We start from the raw sequence: 21,274 nt of genomic DNA on the forward strand, positions 1-21,274 counted from the left end.
TTTTGGCTTAGGTCATGATCTCGGGGTCCCGGGATTAAGCCCTGTGTGGGGCTCTGTGCTCAGTGGAGAGTCTGCTTGTCTCTCTCCCTCTGGTCCTCCCCCAACTCATGCTCTCGCTCTCAAATTAAAAAACAAACAAACAAACAAACAAAAACCTTCTTGGGTCTGCCCTGATTCTAGAATAGTTTGAAGTCTGGTTAACAGGGAAAGAGTTCTAATCAGACAGATCACAAGGATTTTCTATGCTTGTTCTAAACATGGCATAATGTGGCCAGCTGACATTCAACTTGTTACTACAAATTAAGAAAATCTGGTATTCCATAGAGGGTAAATTTCAGTATTTACCTTGAAATAATCTTTTTTCTAAAAAATGTGGAATGCATCACAGATTTGTGTGTCATCCTTGCTCAGGGGCCATGATACTCTTTATACCTGAAATAAACTAGTGAAAAAATTAACTTGTTTCTACTACCAAGAATAATTTTTGGGGATGCCTAAATGGCTCAGTCAGTACAGCATGCAACTCTTGATCCTGAGGTTGTGAGTTCGAGCCCTATGCTGGGTGTAGAGATTACTTAAAAAAATAAAATCTTTAAAGAAAAGAAATGTTTTTAATCCTCAGTCCCTAAGTACAGCCAGAGAACTGAAATAAAGCTGACACTTGAAACAACACAGGTTTGAACTGCGTGAGTCCATTTCTACTCAATTTTTTTCCAATAAATTCAGTACAGTACTGTACATGTATTTTCTCTTCCTTGTGATTTTTAATTTATTTTAATTAAAAAATTATTTATTGAAAGAGAGAGAGAGAACATGGACACGTGTATAAGGGGGTAGGAAGGGCAAAGAGAGAGGGAGAGAATCCTCAAGCTAACTTTCCACATAGCGTGGATCCTGAGGCAGGGCTCCATCTCATGATCCTGAGACCCTGACCTGAGCAGAAATCAAGAGATGGACACTCAACCAACTGAACCACCTATGTGCCCATTCCTTGTGAGTTTTTAAACAATATTTTCTTTTCCCTAGTTTATTATAAGAATAGAGTCAGAATACATATAACAAGCAAAATATGTGTTAATTAACTGTTCCTGGTAAGGCTTCTGGTCAACAGTGGGTTATTACTAGCTAAGTTTTTGGGAAGTCAAAAGTTATACATGGATTTTTGGCTGTGCAGGAGTCAATACCCCTAATCCCTGCATTCTTCAAGGGTTAACTGTACTGTATTTATCAGTTCCCTGATAGCATTATTAAAGTATTCACAGTGAGAGTGCTGATAGATACAAAGACTTAGATGAGGTTCAGCAGTGAACAACCAGAATTCAACAAAATGCAACAAACCAACCCTAATTTCTTTTTTTTTTTTTTTTCCAATTCTAATTTCTAACATGAACCAATGCTTCCCTCAGTTCCCAACAGTAGCCACCCCCCACACTACCCCACCAGGAAAGCCCTGGGAGGATGTTAAAGTGTCCTGGCCAGCGATCTCCCAAATTACAATAGATCATCCTACACTTTGCAGCCACAGGAGAATAAGACCTTGCAGGAAGGAGTGGCTTGGAGCTCTAGTAAGGACAGGCCTCAGCTGGAGACAATGGTTGAGATTGTGGTCCACCTTCACACTTGAATCACTCTGGTGAAAAAGCTAACACAGATACTGACAGCCAGGCCTGCCCCTCCCATCTTCGCTTTAGGAGAAATACAAGGACAGAATAAAAGAACCAAGAGCAGAAACGGAGCAGATGGGAAGAGAAGAGAGGTGAAAGAGGAAATAGGAAAGGGACAGGGGAGACTATAGATCCTGTACCCTTTCCATTTTAGGAGGTAGTGATGGGGAAGGCTAAAGGAAGATAACCCAACCCCACCCTCATCATCAACCTTTTGTAACCATAGCCTTTAATACCAACGTTTCAAACTGGAGTCATCAAGTGACATACTAAGGAAGGATTAGCTGCCAAAGATTAGCTACAAACCTGAAGATGTAAATATCAAGGTGAACACCTAAACTCTAGTGAGGTCTGGCTAATTACTACATTAATATTAACGTGAACCTTTCCAAACAATTTACCTATGCTAGGCACAGTGCTGGGTGAGCTCTTTACCTCACTTAGTTCTCCTAATGCCATCCAGTGGATCCTGGGTTCTATTTCCCTGTGTGGAGGATGAGACTGGGGCTCCATGGCTAGGCAACCAGTCCCTGCACGACTGGCTGGGAAATGGCAAGCCAGAGCCCATGCTCTTTACCACCAAGCACTAACACACTGAGAGGGTCCCCCTCCTACCCATGTTTATGCAGACACAGCATCAAGATCCAAATTGCACAGATCCTCAGATGGGATATGAGCACAGAGTTTTCACATCTAACTTTGAGAGAGGCAGTGTCAGCTCCTGACTACTTTTTCAATTATAAAAAATTTCTTTGGCTGCTTTCACACCCCCTCCCACCACTGGAACTATCTCCATGGTGTTGCTTTGTTGGTTGCATGCCAGTATATTTCCAGGGTAACCTACCTGGGGCTGTAATTTCTGCTAGGGTAGCTGTTCAGCTTTCCCCATCAGCTATCCCCTAACCCCTTCTTGTGGCCTGCAAATACATTCCTCCAGAAGATGCTGGCTCAGCCCAGCACTGCTCACTAAGGTCAGCCTCTGCGGGTTGGCGACAGTCCTTCCTTCTTAAGTGCTTGTTTTTGAAATGATATCAACTCTTCTAATTTATGAATTTTCTGCATCAACAAAGTTACTTTTTGTTTCCTGCAAGCTAACCCAGAATGACGTATTAATGCTGTGTGATGGAGTGAGTCAATAAAGGGGACTGCAGGAACTCTCTTCCTTAGGGCAAGAAGTGAATCTCAATAAACCTCCCACCCTCTCCACCTGCCTCAAGGTTACCCTTCCATCCACTATGGCTCAACAGATTCCAGCAGTGATCCTGCACGGCCCAGGTTCTGTTGAACACCCAGGAGAAAGGGCGTCCCAGAGACTCCCTGTGAAAGGATGTGATGGCACTATTCCCCCTCGCTCCCCAACCTCAGCCAGTCCAGTGTGATGACATGGTGGGATGACTGAAATATGAGCAAGGCCTCCTCCGACGGCCCAGTGTGAGATCAGTGCTTCCCTACAAGGGGAATGAGTGGAAAATTTCTGACTGGTGCCAAGCACACGAGCTCCTGCTTTCACTCCAAAGGCCTAAAAATAGAACTCAGTATTAACCATCCAAACTATCCTAGTGATACAGTCCAGAAATTGCAAAGTGTAAAAGGCCATTCCTCTACAATTACTGTTTACTCTACGACGGGCTTAACTGAAATGGACCCTTGGGGAACATTCATCTAAGCCCCATACTAACAGCTGTGTCTTCTTAGCCACCTCTTTTATTTGGTCACGTACCTCTCTTTCGCACACTGAGTTCTCAGTTCTCTTTAGCCTGGTACGCTGTATTCACAGATGGAATCCAAGATGAGCTACCCCCATAAAACATCCAACTCTCCCCTCTACCTCTAGCCCTAAACATACCATTGCAAGTCTGCTACAGCGACTTTTCCCATATGGCTCTTCATGCTAAGGTGCTCACAGACTCTGGGGGAATGCTACCTGCAATCTTTCCTAGCTACCTGGCAAAGCATACCACCTGCTAATCATTCCATTGGCTTCAAGTAATTGGATGGGCAGTCAAAGCCCCAAGGCAGCCTGCCACACTCTGTTATTTTAACATGCTTGGTCAACAGAGGTTATCTGTTCAGGTGGCTGATGTTACCCATGTGAACTGGGTGGTAATAGGAAGTGAAAATGCCGCTCCTTGTTAGCATTACCTATGTGATTCTATACTTGGGCATCCACCAGCTAAGCTCTTCCTTGAATCAGAAACCAATAGAACATTCTGCTTATTACTAATGCTGAATGTTGGGGGGAATCTGAGGTGCCTTTACCCCAATTAATCCAGAAATGGGGAATTCACACAAAACAGCACATACTTAGTGCCTACTATGTGCCAGACAGACATAGCAGGCAGGATATTTCTGCCTTCTAAGAGTTTACAGTCTCCCAGAGAGTCAGTGAGTACGTAATTATAAAACACTGTGACAGAACTCAAACAAGTGGGGCTGGCTCCAAACAATTCCTGAGACTGAGGGCGAACAAGCAGGAGGAATGTGGGAGCACCCCGGGCAAAAGCCAGGAGAACTATGACACAGAACAGCACCAGAGGCTATTTCTGGGAACCTGTGTCAACCCTATCATATGGGTCCTTCTCTTTTTCCCCGCCATGTTCCTGCCTCTGGTCTGTGATTCACCAGGAAGGAGTTCTTGACTTGTAGCTCATGACAAGGAGATTGATGACAACTTCATAAAATTCACTGCATTCTGAGTGTTTTGATTAGCTCTTTCTTCCTCACCAGATTTTTCTTTAAAAAGAGGGACATACACACACATACACACATGCACCCACAAATATATACATGTAAGCCCACAGACTCCCAACTAATTTCTAACTTTTCCTATCTTTTTAGTCTGCCCTGGCATCAATGCAGATAAAAAAAAAATCAACCATGCAAGCTGGACCACCTTTTCATAGGATAGACAAAAGAACTGTAGAGGGAATTAAATAAGAAAACCAGAGAATTCTACTATTTGGAGAAACTTCCAGATCCTTTGTATTGTCAATTTCTGAAATGCAAAGTGATATACATACACGTGAAATTACAAAGAGGTTAAGGATTTTTTCGTTCTTCCAAGAAATAATACTGCTTTTCACCCATGTCTCCATAACTTCATATGGCATAACTTTGTTTTAATAGGGAAATATTTTCTTTCATATTTCAAAGTGAACCAGTACAAGGTGGCATCAACAGAACATTTAAGTCTTCGGTGTTGTTTTCATACCACGTTTTGTGAACGCTGCATTCATTTTCAATATTAATACTGTGAAGATTGGCCAGATTCATAATATAGCTTTGTGGAAATTTCCTTTGGGAGGTGGACTGACCTTTTGTTTTTCATTTCAGTTATTATGGCTCTAAGGCAGCACTGATGCCATGCTTTGACTTCTTCGATAAGTATTATTTCTTTCACATATAATTAACACAGGGCACTGTGTTTTTGTATCTGCTTTTCTACTCTGCAATAAAATTTAATATAGACTAGTCAAGGGAAAGTATCATTCACATTTAATATTCTTAAATACATGTCAGTGTCTACTTGTGTGAAAAATGAGCAAAACCATATCTTGTTTTAAAAGAAATCAGAAAGGCTAAATTTATAGTGCATAATTCTAGCCTTTTTCCTGTGCATCAGTGATTACAAAACATCTAGCTTCCTAAGACGCTGTACTTAATAAGGCAATGCCATACCCCATCTGAATTACTATGAGCAACTTAGAAAGGGCAGTCTTTGGGGGCCCAAAGTGAAGGAATGTGAATCTAAAAAAGTAATGTTGGGAAATGTTGGATCTCAGAGTAAGCAAAAGAAGGGAAAATTAGCCAGCATCATGATTTTTAATCCATTTATGTATCACCATGGAAGTATCTTGAGCTTCCTGGATTTTATCTTACACCTTCCCAAATTTATTATTGTCAGATGCCAGATGCCTGGAAGGAACAGTGAGGTGTCTTCTCCCAAACCCCACCCCTAGAAAGAATTTAAAGAAAAGATAAATAAGACCAGCCCTTGAGATCATAATCAACACATATAAGGTTAGAGCAGAGATTGCAAAGTAATTCCTAAAGGGACAGGATAGTACCTACGCCAGTAAGACAGGGTAACTAGTAGTAGAGGGAGCAAAAAAGAGCTTAGAAGAGGCAGTCACCAAGGCCAGTGACAACCAGGTAGCCTTCTCAAGTACATTTCTGTTCTGATGGAACATGGACATGTAGGCTCTGAGGCCACTGAATGCCTAAAGACCATAACTTGTTGGCTCAGATCCCATTCTCATCAAAGCTTCTTATGAAGCTGGACTTGATTCTAAAAAGAAATACACGTTTATGAGGCTTGTTATCATTTGTTGCTTGTAAGTTACATTTCTGCTTGTTAAAAAACAAGTTGGCACTCTAGTTTACATCTACTTGATTTCTCTCAATAACTCAGCGCTCCTAAGAATGATCAGCTCTGGAAGGTTAAGAGGAAGGAGTTTCTAGATGTGCAGATCTTCTGGCTTGATTTTGGACCAGCTGAGTGAACAAATAGACTTTGAAATCCATCTGGATGTCCCAAGGGCCTTCCTGGGCCACACCTTTCCTTTCAAAATACCTATAGAATGAGTCTTTCTATAGATTGCCTCTCTGTTCAAAATCCCAAGATGGATTTCTATGTCTTCTAACTCAAGTTAAAAAAAACTTGGGTCTGGCTTTCAGCCTGGAAAATATTTCCCCACACTCCCTTGTGCCTGGATTTCCCCCCGTGTTTATTCTCATCTTTCATCAAACTGGCTAGAGTACCTTTACTCATGCACTCCTTGCTCAGAATTACATTCCTGCTCCTCATGTGCTCCACCCCATTCCTCAAAGTGCAGTGCATGTTCCATTTTTTCCAAGAAACCTTGCCTAAGATTCCAGCACAGATTTCTCCTTTCACTAGATTCCAGGAACAGGTATGGCCAGTACCACATGACTTCTGCTTCATTATACTTCAGTCTTGTAGTAACGTGTTAATTGCTCTATCTGTGTTATTGTTGCCTACCTCACTTTTAATTTCTCTGTGAGATGGAAGTACAACCCACCAAATAACCGGTAAAATCCACAGGGCACATTGTGCCCTTCTGACAATTCTTTGGTAGCCCCCATAATAAATATTTACAATATTTATTTATAATAAATATTGTAAATACTGTAAACCAGCAATAAATATTGTCAATGAATAGGTTTTTTTGAAAAGCTGAAAATATATAAAGCACAATCAGCTTTAAAAAACCACTTGTTCATTTAAAACATTTTTATTTATTTTTTATTTTTTTAAAGATTTTATTTATTTATTCATGAGCGACAGAGAGAGAGAGAGAGAGAGAGAGAGAGAGGCAGAGACACAAGCAGAGGGAGAAGCAGGCTCTATGCAGAGAGCCCCACGTGGGACTCCATCCCGGGTCTCCAGGATCATGCCCTGGGCTGCAGGCAGCGCCACCGGGGCTGCCCCATTTTTATTTATTTTATACTTTAGGCAAGATTCTATGGTTTCTCCCAGTAAATGAATGCTAAAGAAGCATCTTCAGATTTATATTTCTTAGCCCCATCTCTGAAACTATTTCTTAAAAGTATCTTCAGTTGCCCCACGACTCTTTTCAGGACATCTTTAAGCTGCACTATAATCAAACATGTTTTAACATTTCAAAATTGAGTTCTCAAAATAATTTATTTTGTATTCATATAAAGTTTGGAGGAAATCTTTTTCTTTCTTTCTTTCTTTCTTTCTTTCTTTCTTTCTTTCTTTCTTTCTTTCTTTCTTTCTTTTCTTTCTCCTTCTCTCTCCCTCCCTCTCTCTGTCTCTCTCTCTGTCTCTCTCTCTCTCTGCTTTCTTAAGGTTTATTAAGCCTGGTCCAAAGTAAGCAAGAACAACTTTATCAACAATTTTTTCAGGCCTCTTTCAAATGTGATGCTGGGATTGTTAGAGCTAATTAACAGATCTATGGATTTTACTGTGGGATTTAAAGGAGCTAGATACTGGAGTGGAATCCCATAATAGCCTCAGCATCCAACTCCAGGCCCAATAGGTAACCACTGAATAAACAAATGATTTTAGCATACTGCCTGTGAAGGTATCCTTACTAGCAGTTGACTAAATAAAATAATGACTTTTTTAATTTTAAAAAAGGGGGGATCCCTGGGTGGCTCAGCGGTTTCGCGCCTGCCTTTGGCCCAGGGCGCGATCTCCCGGGATCGAGTCCCGCGTCAGGCTCCTGGCATGGAGCCTGCTTCTCCCTCTCCTCTGCCTGTGTCTCTGCCTCTCTCTCTCTCTATGTCTATCATAAATAAATAAAAATAAGTTTTAAAAAATTTTTTTAAAAAGAAAACCCTCAATTCCTAAAATGAGCACCTATGCATATATAGTTCCAAAACCTCCCGTGGGGATATCACTCTGAACTACGGCAAAGGAAAGTCAAGAAATGTGGTGTACACATAATGAGAAAGTTGACAGATGCAGTTTTTTAGTTTTCATCAGAGGAGGATCATTTGTATTAAGTTTGAAGTTTCAAAGCTAACACATTTAAAAGTTACTGAAACAAAAAACAAACAAAAGTTACTGAAACATCACACTGCTGAAGAGAAGACATACTATTTAATTGTCTACCCAAATCTCCAAGGTAAAGAATGATACAGGGATAATTATTTTCAAGAACTTGATTTGAAACAAAAAAAGGAGGACAGGTTCACTGTAAACTACATTTTCTCAAAGAAGGCTTGCAGATTATAGCTTCTATTTCTGAAACTTTTGTACCATGACTTAGGAATATGAACATTATGATACTGTGGGACATGCAGCACATGCTTTCCTTTTATTAAAACTATCATGACAAAGCTTCCTTCAACACTTTTTTGTGGCCACTTCTCTGGAAAAGGGGCTTAATCACTTCAGTTTTGGCTTTGCTGACAACTGCAAATGTCCTTTACTTCTATTTGTTAAGAGCTCATAGCTCATACATGTGTATATAAATATTTTAGTTCATCCTCATGGTAGTAAAAGCAAAACTCACTGAAATAGTTACTCCTATGGGAACAAAAGTACCAGCTAACTTTTAAAATATCAGTCTAATTTTCCTAGGTCAAAGTTCATAAACAGAAATGATAACAAAGATGTTCCCAAGTGACCTCCTTGTAATGAGTTTTATATTAAGCTATTTGTTTTCCTTCACCTGGTCACACACTAGACCTCAAGCTATCTACACAGCCGATGCCCACATGGGTAGAGAAGAGGCAATCTCAACCCCTTATTAAATTCCATTTCATGCATCTCGGAGAAATCCAAATGTATGTGAGAAAAAAAATTACAGAGATGAGATTTCTTGCCAACATATTTCTAGTAGTGAAATTAGCAGCATCCCCCACCCTCTCTGTCAGCTCACAGGCGAATGTCCAAAGCAAAAAAAGGCTTTGTGTTGGAATTGTCCTACAGTTCTCACTTGCTCCCGCTCTATTCTCAGGTCCCTGCCTGTGAATTTTCCTTCCAGTGAGGACTTGAACACACCCTCTGATTCTGGAGCTCCTTAACGCTTCGCCTCTATGTTTGTTATTCATCCCTACGTGATGCAAAGACGTACAGCGAGGACAACTGTACTGGTGTTTTCTTCTCTGACCTTAAGAATATAAATACAAGGATGGATGCTGTTTGTTTAAAAAAAAAAAAAAAAGAGTGGTAAACTTTCAAAGTTAGCAGCTGGCCAAGAGAAGCATGTCTAGCTAATCTAAATTCCCCACTGGAACGTCTTAGATTTCACAGGTACATTAAAATGCATTAGGAATTTCCAAGCGTTTCTTGGCAGTCTGGATTTCAAGATGTTTGAGCGGAGCCCTGCTGTTTGGGGAAAATGCAACAGCTGCATTTGAGGCTGTAGGCACAGGGAATTATGTAAGGCACCGCAGAGTAGGTGAGACCGGGGCACTCCCAATTCAGCACACTGGAACCGGTGAGGCAGCCTCGCGCTCACCAACAAAGCGCACACGCATGCGAGGGGAGAGACACAGAGGTGGCTGGCTCGGGCTCTCCCTCTGCTCTCTCAAAGGAGGGGGAGAGTAGGGGGAGGGAAGGCAAAGTACCGTCTTGTCCAGGCACTGAAGGCAGTTATAAGGCTTGCAGCAGCAGTGGCCCATCCCGGCAGGCTGGCTGGCAAGGGGCCCTCCTTCATTCAACGTGTCAGCGGGTTCCTAAGGCGAGGAAACGGCTCAGGAGAAAGGGGTGCGCCGCCGGGAGCTGTCACAACTTCCATGTGGTCCCCTCGGCTACCTTATTTCTCCTAATAACTTGCGGAATCCGCAGCGGCCGCAGGACCGGGAGGAGGAGCGCGGCGCGGCCGCCCGAGGATCCCGCTGCGGGGAGGGGCGGGCGGGAGCCGGGGAGGGAGGGCCTGGCGGCGGGCGGGGAGGGTCACCTGGCCCTTGGGAGCCTCCGAGGGAGGCCGATCGATAGTCGCAGAACAATCGAGCATGTCCCAGGGCCAGCTCCCTCGGCGGCCAGGCGCCCGCCCTTCCCGGGGGCCGCGGCCGCTCCCCGCCTCCCGGGGCGCCAGCGCGGATGCGCCCCTCACGCCGCAGGCGCCGGCAGCGGACGCAGGACACACAAAAGCAGAGCCCGGGCTTCCAGGGGTCCCCGCGCCGAGCACCCCGCCGGGCCCCGAGGCGCCTGGCTCGGCGCGGACGCCGGGTCCCCGTCCCCGTCCCCGAGGGCGCAGCTCTCCGCGGGCGCCGAGCGCACGGCCCTTCCTCCTGCCTCCTCTGGCTCCGCCTCCTCTGGGCGCTGCTGCGGGGACCACCAATGGCTCTTCTGCAGCTCGGCGGCCGCCCTCGACAAATCTGCCTGATTTGAGGATATCTTTGTCATTGAGCTACCACGGTGGAGTCGCTTTGCCGAAGCCGACAGGCACAAACCATTCAGGTGGCTTAAGTAATTAAAATTGGGGCGTGGGGCCGATCTTTCTCCTGGGCGCATTAGCATAAGAGCCTTAGAGGACTTGATCTTTCTAGGGAGTTACGAATTTTTCAGTCAGTCAAAAATCAGAAAGAGAAGGGGATGGAGGCTAAAGTGTTTTTTTTTTTTCTTTTTCTCAAAAGAGATGTGGTATTTAAAAATGTATTTATGTAATCTTGAAAGTAAAAGATGCAAATGCTTACGAGGTTACCTTTCTCTTTCCTGGTAACTCAAAGGAGAAATCCTGCAACGGACCACCCGCAGGAATATACAATCACATCTCTGCTCACTAAATTTGCCTAAGACTATAAGCAGACAATAGTTGTAAAAATGAGGTAATTTTATTAACTTGAGATCCTCCAAAGAGGTTTTCATGAAGGAGCACAAGGCTACTTCAGTTTGCTTGGAGAGAGGACAAGGGTATTTGGTGATCAAATATGAACAGACTGAAATGTGTGCTCTGAACTTGAAAAAATAAGCTCAAACCTTTCTTCAAAGTTAACAGGCGAACAAACACTTGTGAATCAACTCTACTCAAATAAAAGAATTTTTAAAAAAGCTAACAGGTAACTTAGCACAATTCTTTAGGAAGACAACATGGCTGTACCTACCAAAATTGTATGTATGTATGTATGTATGTATGTATTTAAATGAAATTCCTATCAAAATTTTAAAGGTACATCTATCCTATAATACATCTCATATAAATATGCAAGGGTATATGCATAAGGATATTCAATTTAGCACTATTCGTAACAGTATAAAAATGGGAAACATCCTAGATATCCAATAGCTTTCCATTGTATGGAAACATTGATGAGCAAGGAAATAAACTTTTATACAACACAGAGTAAAACTACACACATAGACATATTTGGTTATGTCTAGAAGAAGGCTTTTGGGAAAATGCACACTGTTCTTATAAAACATCCTACCCTTGGGGAATGGGAAAAAGGAATAAGGGAACAGATTTCCACTTTTTTTTTTTTTTTTACCTCTTGCCAGCATGTGATTTTTGGTTTTGGTTTTGTTTTATTTTTATTGTTTGAAAACAAAGTGTACTGGTGGAAGGCAGTGAGCACTGCCCAGGCTCCATCATGTCTGAGGCACATGCTACCTCCCTCTCACACAGGCTTGCTCCCCATAGCAGGGAGCCTGGGTACACTTGTCAGAGGAAGAGAAGCTCATGCCATCTTGAGCTTAAATCTGGACTCAGAGCTGTTCCTGGAACTTTGGAAACCTTAGGAGAAAACATTTATTTTACAAAAAGCTGTGCCTTGGTGCACTCATGTTCACAGGAGCATTGATCACAGTAGCCCAAACGTGGAAACAGCCCAAGTGTCCATTGACTGATGGATGGACAAAATGTGGCCTATCCATACAATGGAATATTATTCAGCCTTAAAAAGGAAGGAAATTCTGACACATGCTACTACATGGATGAACCCTGAGGACATTACATGGAACAAGCCAGTCGCAAAAGGACAAAGAGATTTTATAATTCCACCTAATTTTTTTCCACTTAGTTTTTTAAAAAATATTTTTTATTTATTCATGAGAGGCACAGAGAAAGAGGCAGAGACACAGGCAGAGGGAGAAGCAAGCTCCCTGCAGGGAGCCTGATGTGAGACTCGATCCCAGGACCCTGGGATAATGACCTGAGCCAAAGGCAAATGCTCAACCACTGAGCCACCCAGGCACCCCTATGATTCCACTTATGTGAGGCACCCAGAGCAGAGAGACAGAAAGTAGAATGGTCGTTGCTAGGGACTGGGGATTGGGGGTGGTAGGTGGAAATGGGGAATTGTTTAATGGGTACAGTTTGGGTTTTGCAAGATTAAAAAAAGATTCTAGAGATTGGTTACACATAACGTGAATGTACAGAATGCGCCTGAACTGTCCACTTAACTGGTTGAAATGGTAAATTTTATGTCATGTGAATTTTAACCACAATTATAAATTAAAAAAAAAAAGGGGGTGGCTTGCATTCTACCTGGAAACAGACCTCGCACAAGAGGTATGTGATCAAGTCAAGGTAGAGCAAAGCCCCTACTATAGACGGAGCCAGTAGGACTGGGGAGGTGCTAAGAACCATAGCAATGTACTTCTCCCTGCAGTAACGGAAAGCATGATCTCTTTGGCACAACTGACTTTCTGCATCTTAGGAAACTGTTTCTTTCTCAATTAGAATGTAGATTGTACCGTGCTAGAAAATTACTTCTTGTTCTTGGATGATTCATGGGAGTGCTTGCTCACATAGTGACCCACAGGAGATTAGGGTGGGACTCTGGAGGTTGCACAAGAAAGCCAAGATTCGCCTTTTCTTCTTCTTCTCCTTTTCTTCTTCTTAATTCAACAGCATATTACTTTTATTTATTTCTTTTTCATTTGTCATTGCAGTATTATATTTTTTAATTTATTTTTTATTGGAGTTCAATTTGCCAACATATAGCATATCATCCAGTGCTCACCCTGTCAAGCGCCCCCCTCAGTGCCCGTCACCCAGTCACCCCAACCCCTCACTCACCTATTACTTTTAATAGTTACTAACAGGAGATATTTAAAACCACTGTGCTTTTTAATTTGCATTTCTTTGCAAGAGTAACTTGTTTATTAGCAATTTGCGTTTTCTCTTTTGTGAATTATGTATCTGTAGTCTTTGCCTGTTGGTATCCTAGGGCTTTTTAAATTATTTCTGTAAACTGCCTGAATTTTTTTTTTTTAAATTAGTTTCAGAGGTAGAATTTAGTGATTCATCAGTTGCATATAACACGCATTACATCAAGTGCCCTCCAGCTTCCCTTCTTGTGCAGAAGGAGCTAGGCGCAAGAGACTGGGGGTGGCCCAGCCCATTCATCCTCTACAGTGTTGCCATGATGGCACACGTGGTAAAATCTCAGTGCAAATAACCCAGCTTTTGAAAGATGCACCAATGTCCTAGAGTTGTGCCATGTCTCTTTCCTTATAAGTTAAAAAGCTTTAAACCTATTCAGAAATAGAAGGATAAATACAGAGGACCTTTATATACCCATTTCTAGTTTCAATGGTTGTCGAGATTTTGGCACATTTCCTCTTTGCCCTTTTTTTTTTCCTTTTCTCCCCTCCCCCCCCCCCCCCCCCACTGCATCCATCACCCAGATTCAGCAGTTATGGAGATTTTGTCATTTTATTTTCATATGTCCCTTTGCTTTTCTTTGTTAAAGTATTTTGAAGCAAAACCCTACACACCTTATTATGCATTGCTAAAAATTATGAACATTTGTATATAATCACAATGCCATTAAAACACCAGACAAAACTGACCATGTATCCTTGGCATCTTAGCCCTCGTTTATCAACATTACCCTTCCTTTCTCCCCTCTGCCATTGACTTGCTTAGAAACTGGCTTATGGAATGTCCCACATTCTGGTTTTGCCTCTTTGCTTCCGCACAATGCTATTTCACTTGTTCCTATATCCCTGTGAATGAAATGTTCCTGCACCTGGATGAGATTCAGGTTTAATTTATTTGGGCAACACTGCCTCAGCTGTCATGTTGTGTGCATACTATTACATCCCACCGAGAAGTACATAATGTTTGGCTGACCCATTTTTAGTGCAGCTCTAGTAGATCAAGACATAATAGCCTCACCTCCTCCTATGTAAAGTTCCCCATCAACCTTTCATCTGATGGTTTCATCTGTTAATGCTTATTACCTGAGTTGATTATTTCACTGGGACTTACAATAGGATATTCCGGTTCCATCATCCTTCCTAGCTGGAAATTTTACATAAGAAAAAATTTTTCATCAGACACAGGATGACTTCAGTTCCCTGCAATACAGTTTATACAGGAAAGATAGATCAATGCTTAATCCTTTCCAGTGCTAGTTTTCTGAATGAAGACTTGGTGTTGCAATGGTACCCAATGAGGTTGTTTGCTTTCTCTCATTTTTTTTCAAAATATCATTATAAACATGTTTTCATGTTAATGTATACAATGTATCTTAATCAACTGCATTTATTATCCTTTTTAGATGCTCAGTTTACTTCATCCCTGGCCAATGAGAGCACCTTCTTGTTAGCACCTGTGTCCTTTTGACATAACTCTACCTTCCTTGCTTTCTGTATCCTGGGCTCATCTTGGACATTTCCTGCTTCAGATCTGGGACCAGCCATCACCTCCAGGAGCCCTACTTCTTTCTAGTTGGGAATGAGAATTAGATACCAAAATTAAGGGCCTGTTTGCTGTGTTTTGAGGGCCACCTGGAAGGAATGAGATTTCCCTTGCAGGAAATGATCCCTCCTACAGACCTGGGAAGGGGTTACTGAGGAAATCAGAATAGGACCAGGAATTGACAGCTCCTTCTGTAGGGGCCTTTAAAAGTGGCAAAATGCTCAGTAAAACTCACTTTGAGGGAGATAAACTGGACATATCATATGGTGGCAAGCCCAGGGCTAGTGAGAGAGGCACCCTCTGCCATAAAATTTTCTAAGGAGTCTTCAAAGTGTTTGAACATCTGAAAAAAGACTGAACTTTTTGAAGGCATACAGAATGGGAGTTTAGATTACTGTCATTTGGCATAAAAGGAAGCTGTGACCTCATAGGCTGATGAAATCTGGGACATTTTGATTCTCAATATTTTAAAAAGTTTGAAATGGTTTTAATTCCTTGCGTATTTTCTTGCACTGGAACAAAAATGAGCATTGAGAAAAGTTAGAAGGCCTGTTGGCATATGTCTTCAGAGAAAACCTTATAAATATGTTCTGGAGCAAAAATTAATAATGAATCTTCACTGATCATTAAGAGATGACAGGCACTGTGCTTAAGGCTTGCATTCAACTGCAACTTCTCCTATAACTCTCAAAAAACAACGTGAGAAAAGTTTTCTTATCTTCATTTTGCAGACAAGGAAATGTTGACTCAAAGATTGTACAACCCTACCTGTCAGGTGAACATAAAGCTAGAAAATGATAGAGTGGGGTCTTCAGCTCAGATCTGACTCCAAAGCTTATGTCCTCAGCCACTGTATTTTACTAACTGCATTGCACTTGTTGAGTGCAATGCAATTGTTTATCTGTAAACCCTACACAATTGCCAGTTTGTGTCGTGTTTTAATCTAGATAAAGGATCTGAGCGTATGAAAATATAAGAGGAAATTCAAACATATATATGAAATAAGTATTTTCAGAACTTGGAACAAGAGCCTCTACTGTAGGTTGTTTTTTGTTTTTTGTTTTTTTTACGTATATTTACAAACCAATGTGCAGATAAGTTTGGACTGACATAGCAGAAACCACGGGCCTAAGTCTGTTAAAATATTCAATTTTGTTATTTCTGTTTGTTTTCCTTAATGTTGTTGGACTTCTTTACCCAACTCCTAACCACAATTACCCCTGTCAGACTCAAGTCTCCTGCTCAGACTTGACCCCCTGTCCCCATCAGGCCACCTCCTTTTTCTGCCTAGTCCTCCCATTTAGAGGGAATTTCCTCCTTCTATGTGACATCATGTCATTCTATATACTTGCTCTTGCTAATGACGTTCTGCTTCATGTGATAATAATTGTTCCTATCTGTCTTGCCCCAAATATCACGGTCCCGGGGATCCCTGGGTGGCTCAGCGGTTTGGCGCCTGCCTTTGGCCCAGGGCACGATCCTGGGGTCCCAGGATCGAGTCCCACGTCAGGCTCCCAGCGTGGAGCCTGCTTCTCCCTCCTCCTGTGTCTCTGCCTCTCTCTCTCTCTCTCTCTGTCTATCATAAATAAATAAATAAATAAGTAAATAAATAAATAAATATTTAAAAAAAATATATCACGGTCCCCTTGCCATGCCTCACTCACGTTAACACCTGCAGTACTAGCAATCTACCTGGACAACACCCACCATTTCCTGGGTGATGCGGGATGGGATCATTGAAGGAGTCAAGACAGATAAAGGTGGCTCCCTGGCAGAGGCATTTTGGTATTTTGTGCAGTTGGTAAGTCATGGGGCCATTTGCAGGAGGTTGACGAGATAAAAATGTCTCACTGTCTCACTGTTTATTTCAAAAGAAAACCATGAAAAATGCTTATGAAAGAGCCTCTTACAGATTGTCAAGGCAACCATCTGTTTATTTTGGTTCCGCCGTCTATGCCCCTCCTTTTCCCATGCATCTAAAATATGAGCTGGAGCTCTTGCACTGGATTATAGCAAAGGGGATCGCCAGGAAAATATGCGTAGCTTTTACCAAACACAATCCATCTAGAGATTTGAATGCAGTGAGACTGGACTGGAAAGGGAAAAACACAAAACAGAAACCTTTAAACTGGAAATGACAGGTGGTTACGATCATCAGCATATAGACAATAGCTGCTCTGAAACACCTTTGATGTAATACCAAGGACTTAGGATATTAAAGAATAGTAATAAAAAATAAACAAATGGCATATGTACTCTTCTGTTCTTAGCGACTAGTTAAAAGAGTCATAAAAATGGCATTTCTCTGTAATACCCAAGTAGGAAGGTTGCTACTTATGCCGGACAATCTTTTTTTCCTAGTCCATTAGTCCTTGACAGTAACTTTGTTATTTTTTTTCTCGTTAAATCAGTGAGTAGGATGACTACAAGACAGGTATCCTCCTTAAGTTTCTGCATTATATTCAGAAGTGACAACTCTGCTAAGAGCTGTGGAATTCAAAATTATCTTTACTAGCTGAATAAATAGGTTGGACATGATTGGATAACTGATGGGTAGAATCTGATACAGAGATGGGAAGTAGTTGGCAAAGCCCCAACGTGCATCTGTTTATCTGACCCTTATTAGATGAGAAGGCTGATTAATGGACACGGAGTGGAACCATCAATGTAGCTGCCATTATAAAATAGAAAAGAAAAAAAAGGATGAAAGAATATGGACCATGGAGTGGTGTCTGTGTCTGGTCTAGTATCCATTCCAGTGCCCTAATCCTCCTTACTATCCTGTGGAGAAGCAGCAATCTCCCCAAGAACAGACTGGGATCACTACAGAAAAGGGAGTAATGTGTTACAGATTTCAGCATATGGCTTCCTCCCATTGATTAAGACTGGTCTCCCATCCCTCAAGGTAAGTTTCTCAGGGAAATCTCTGTTCTTCCTTTGGAGCATTTCTCACCATGACAATTAGATAATTATCCCATCTGTTAAATGTCTGTCTTCCTAGTAGGTCACCAGCTTTACCAAAGCAGTGACTGCATCTGCCTATAAAGATACAACTGTATCCTTATCACTTAGCACAGTGCCAGAGACACAGTAATGTGCCACTAAATGTTGAATACATACAGTAAAGATTGAGTGGATTTACCCTAGTTACGCTGATGAACTTCAGGATACAGAGACCCTGCTAATAAGCAATAACACAGCTGTTGCTGTAACATCTGGAGGATATTTAAAACCTTTAAAGAACTGTAATCCTTGGGCCCTTGCACAGACATTGTCAAACAAACATGGGGAAACTACTCTGTCATATACTTGAACTTTTCTTTCGCTTAGGAGCTCTGAAGAAGTACAAGATTTTAAGGGTGCTGCTTTCCATCACTATCTTGACAATGTAAGAGTGGAAGAAAGCCGAATGTCACAACCACTTTACCATTTTTCCTCTCTTTTCCCCATTGATGATAAGACCCTGGCTATTTATCTGCATGAGTCTGTCACTAAATAAATTATTAGCATTGCTCACTCTTGATTTTCCCACAGCCTCAAGCCTAATGATTCCACATAGTTTTTATTCTGTACAGCATAACCAGATTCCCAAACACACTAACACTTCAGGGAAAGAAATGGTAGGTGTCCCACAATTACTAATTACATCTGATGTTTACAAAGACCCTACACTTAGAGTGAAGGTGGCCACAGTTCTTTGCAAATGATGTAATGAACCATAATCTCACATAAAATCCAGCAGCAAATCTTGTTTGCTCTACCTTAAAAACAGATCAATAATTTGACCACCTCCTACTCCTCTGCTGTAAGTATTCTGGTCCAAGTTGTCATCATATTTCACTTGGATCATGTCAACAGCCTCCCAACTGGTGTTCTTGTACCTACTGCTACCCCTACTTCCAGGCTATTTTCAATAAGCTAGACTAAAAGAAATATTAGAAGGGAAAGTCAGAGTATATCTCTTTCCTATCCTCTATCCTCCAGTGACTTCTCTTCTTACTCAGAATGAAAGCCAGTTTTTTCAATGGCCCTTCATGAATTGGACTTCTCTTACCTCTCTGATCTCATTATCTAACCCTCTCCTCATCAGTTAGCACATTCCAGCCATGTTGGCCTTTCAGTTGTACCAGCAACATGTCAAGTATTTTCCCATGCTGGGCATTTTGTTCCCATTGATCCTTATGCCTGCAAAACGCTTTTCCCAGATGCCCATACCTTGTTTCCTAATCACGGTCTCCTTGTCGGTAAGCCCTTTCCTAACTATCTATGGACATTTACAACACACTCTCAACTACTCCAGTACTCTCTACACCTTTATTTCCTGATTTTTTCTTCTTTGAGGCACTTACTGCAACATGTTTATTTGTTTGTTGTTTATCTCCTCCTACCACAATACACCGCCAGTTAGGTTGGGATTTTGACATTCTGTCACTGTTACATGCACCACTTTGAACAGTGACTACTAGGGGTACTATCAAATAAATATTTATTGGGCTAATGAATAAGTGAATGAAGGCCAAAAACTCACTCAAGTCAAAGAGAGGAAAGATAATAGGCACGATAAATGTCTTTAGGAAAAGGGAGGAGGCATATACTACCTATACAGAGTATAGATATAAAAAAGAGAAAGACAACAGAATCTACCTATGTCCTTATCTCCAAAAATTTCTTCAAAATGAACAAGGCATAACAAGAAAGAAAAAAATAGAATACATATTCTCAGCATAATTTAAGAATATAGAATGCCTATATCCAAGTGGTCTAACAAGAAGAAACTTGAAGGTACGTGTGATCTGAAGTGGCAGTCTTTGCAATGAAGAGCTGCTGGGGAAGAAGAAAGGCATAAAGGAAAGAAGAATTTCCCTATGGCGATGAGGTAGTAAAGGGGAAAAGAAATGTAGGGGGAAATTTAGGGCTCTGCAAGATAAAGTGCATTCGAAAATCAGAGAACACAAATCCCTGGCTCCACTCAATCAAAACTATTCAAGAATCCATACTTTGCTACACTGATGGAAGAGGATACTAAAATAGGCATCTTAAAGAGCAGTCCAATACTACAAAAATGAACAGAATGCAATGAATAAGCAAATACAGAGTTTTTACAAATAACCATGGTAAGAGCCAACAAGACTGATAAAATTGCCTCCAAGGAAATAATAATGAAGTATAAGAAAATTATAGAAGAACACTCAAAACTGAACTCAATATGCAAAAAAAAGCATTTAGAGATATGAAGGAAAAGATTTTGAATGTGAAATACATGCACTAATGATAGAAATGGATAAGGAACAGGAAATAATAGTGAATTTCAAAATGGAAGAAACGATAATTATCTCAGAAATGAGGATGAAATTACAAGGTGCCCAAGATGAGATAAATTAAGATGAAAATTTAATAAGACAGTTTTGAAAAGTAGAAAAACAACTAAGAAAATAAAAAGGAGGAAAAAAAAGTAAAATGGGTCATAGAGAAAATACTGAAATGGAAAACAGATATACAGAGTTAAGACTCAAGGAAAAGACTCAAGGAAAAACAAGGAAAAACAAAACAATGGAACAAGTCTAATACTTAAACACTATAGTACGAGAAAAGTTTCCAGAGAATTGAATCTTCATATTGAAAGGGCCTGCTGGAAAACTAACCCTGATTTAGTAATTCTAAGATGTATCCTATTAAACCAGCTAGAATTTAGACATTTTAAAAAAATCAAGATCTCTAGGCAAAAAGGGGAAAAATTAGATATTAGATATTCAATATATTAGATATTAAAAGCCAGACAACAAAGGAACAGCATTTAGAAATGAACAAACAGGGGCACTTGGGTGGATTAGTCAGTTAAGTTCCAGACTCTTAATTTTGTTTCAGGTCATGGTCTCAGAGTTGGGAGATGGAGACCCATGTAGGGCTCCCCACTGGGCATGGAGCCTGCTTATGACTCTCTCTCTCCCCTTCCCTCTGCCCCTTCCTCCCTGTGTTCTCTCTCTAAGAAAATGTAAGTAAATAAGGAATAAATAAAAACAACTTAATTTTTTAAAACGTGAAACAAAGATTTTTCTACAAAGTCAAGCTATCCAAGTATCAAGGCTATAGGAAAAGTTGGAAACACACAGGATGTGAGTCTTTCTTTAGAAACAGCCTAGAGTATGAGCTTCATTGGATGAAGAGGTGACTTGAAAACTTTCAGCAGGAGGACTGATCTGAGTGTTTATAAAGAGGGTTGTAGGTCTAAGCCAAAAGTAAACGTGAGAACAAGAGTGGAAGACTGATGTACAAATGCAAATTTCTAACAAATAGAAATAATGCAACTAAAACCTGGTAAGGGGTGGAAGACAGAATAAAGAAAGTAAAATAAACTCATCAGTTGTCACATAGACAATAGTTGGAAATTAAGGGTTTACCTTTAAACTGGCAAACCAGATGGCCAAAGGTTAACTAAGAAGACAAGGGACTATGGACATTCAAAAAGATGTACAAAGGTAACAACTAGAACAAAAATAAAATGCTCCTAAATTCTATTCT

General features: G+C 41.1%; 1 protein-coding gene and 1 pseudogene across 10 annotated transcripts in view; both read right to left on the minus strand.

Annotated features, from left to right (window-relative positions):
* MTUS2 (microtubule associated scaffold protein 2) overlaps positions 1-21,274 on the minus strand; it is a 593,760-nt gene that overhangs the window by 60,269 nt on the left and 512,217 nt on the right. Inside the window, exon 1 of one of the 10 annotated variants that reach the window (XM_077868255.1) lies at positions 9,732-10,038. The exons of the other annotated variants lie outside the window; for them this stretch is intronic. Within the exon in view, the coding sequence (XP_077724381.1) occupies positions 9,732-9,785 (54 nt within the window). The 5' untranslated portion in view covers positions 9,786-10,038. Of the gene's footprint in view, positions 1-9,731; positions 10,039-21,274 lie in introns of those variants that run through there. 10 annotated transcript variants of the gene reach the window in all.
* Positions 367-467, minus strand: LOC144296667 (U6 spliceosomal RNA; annotated as a pseudogene).

The sequence above is a fragment of the Canis aureus genome, chromosome 24 (genome assembly GCF_053574225.1).
Source record: "Canis aureus isolate CA01 chromosome 24, VMU_Caureus_v.1.0, whole genome shotgun sequence".
Lineage (NCBI taxonomy): Eukaryota > Metazoa > Chordata > Mammalia > Carnivora > Canidae > Canis > Canis aureus.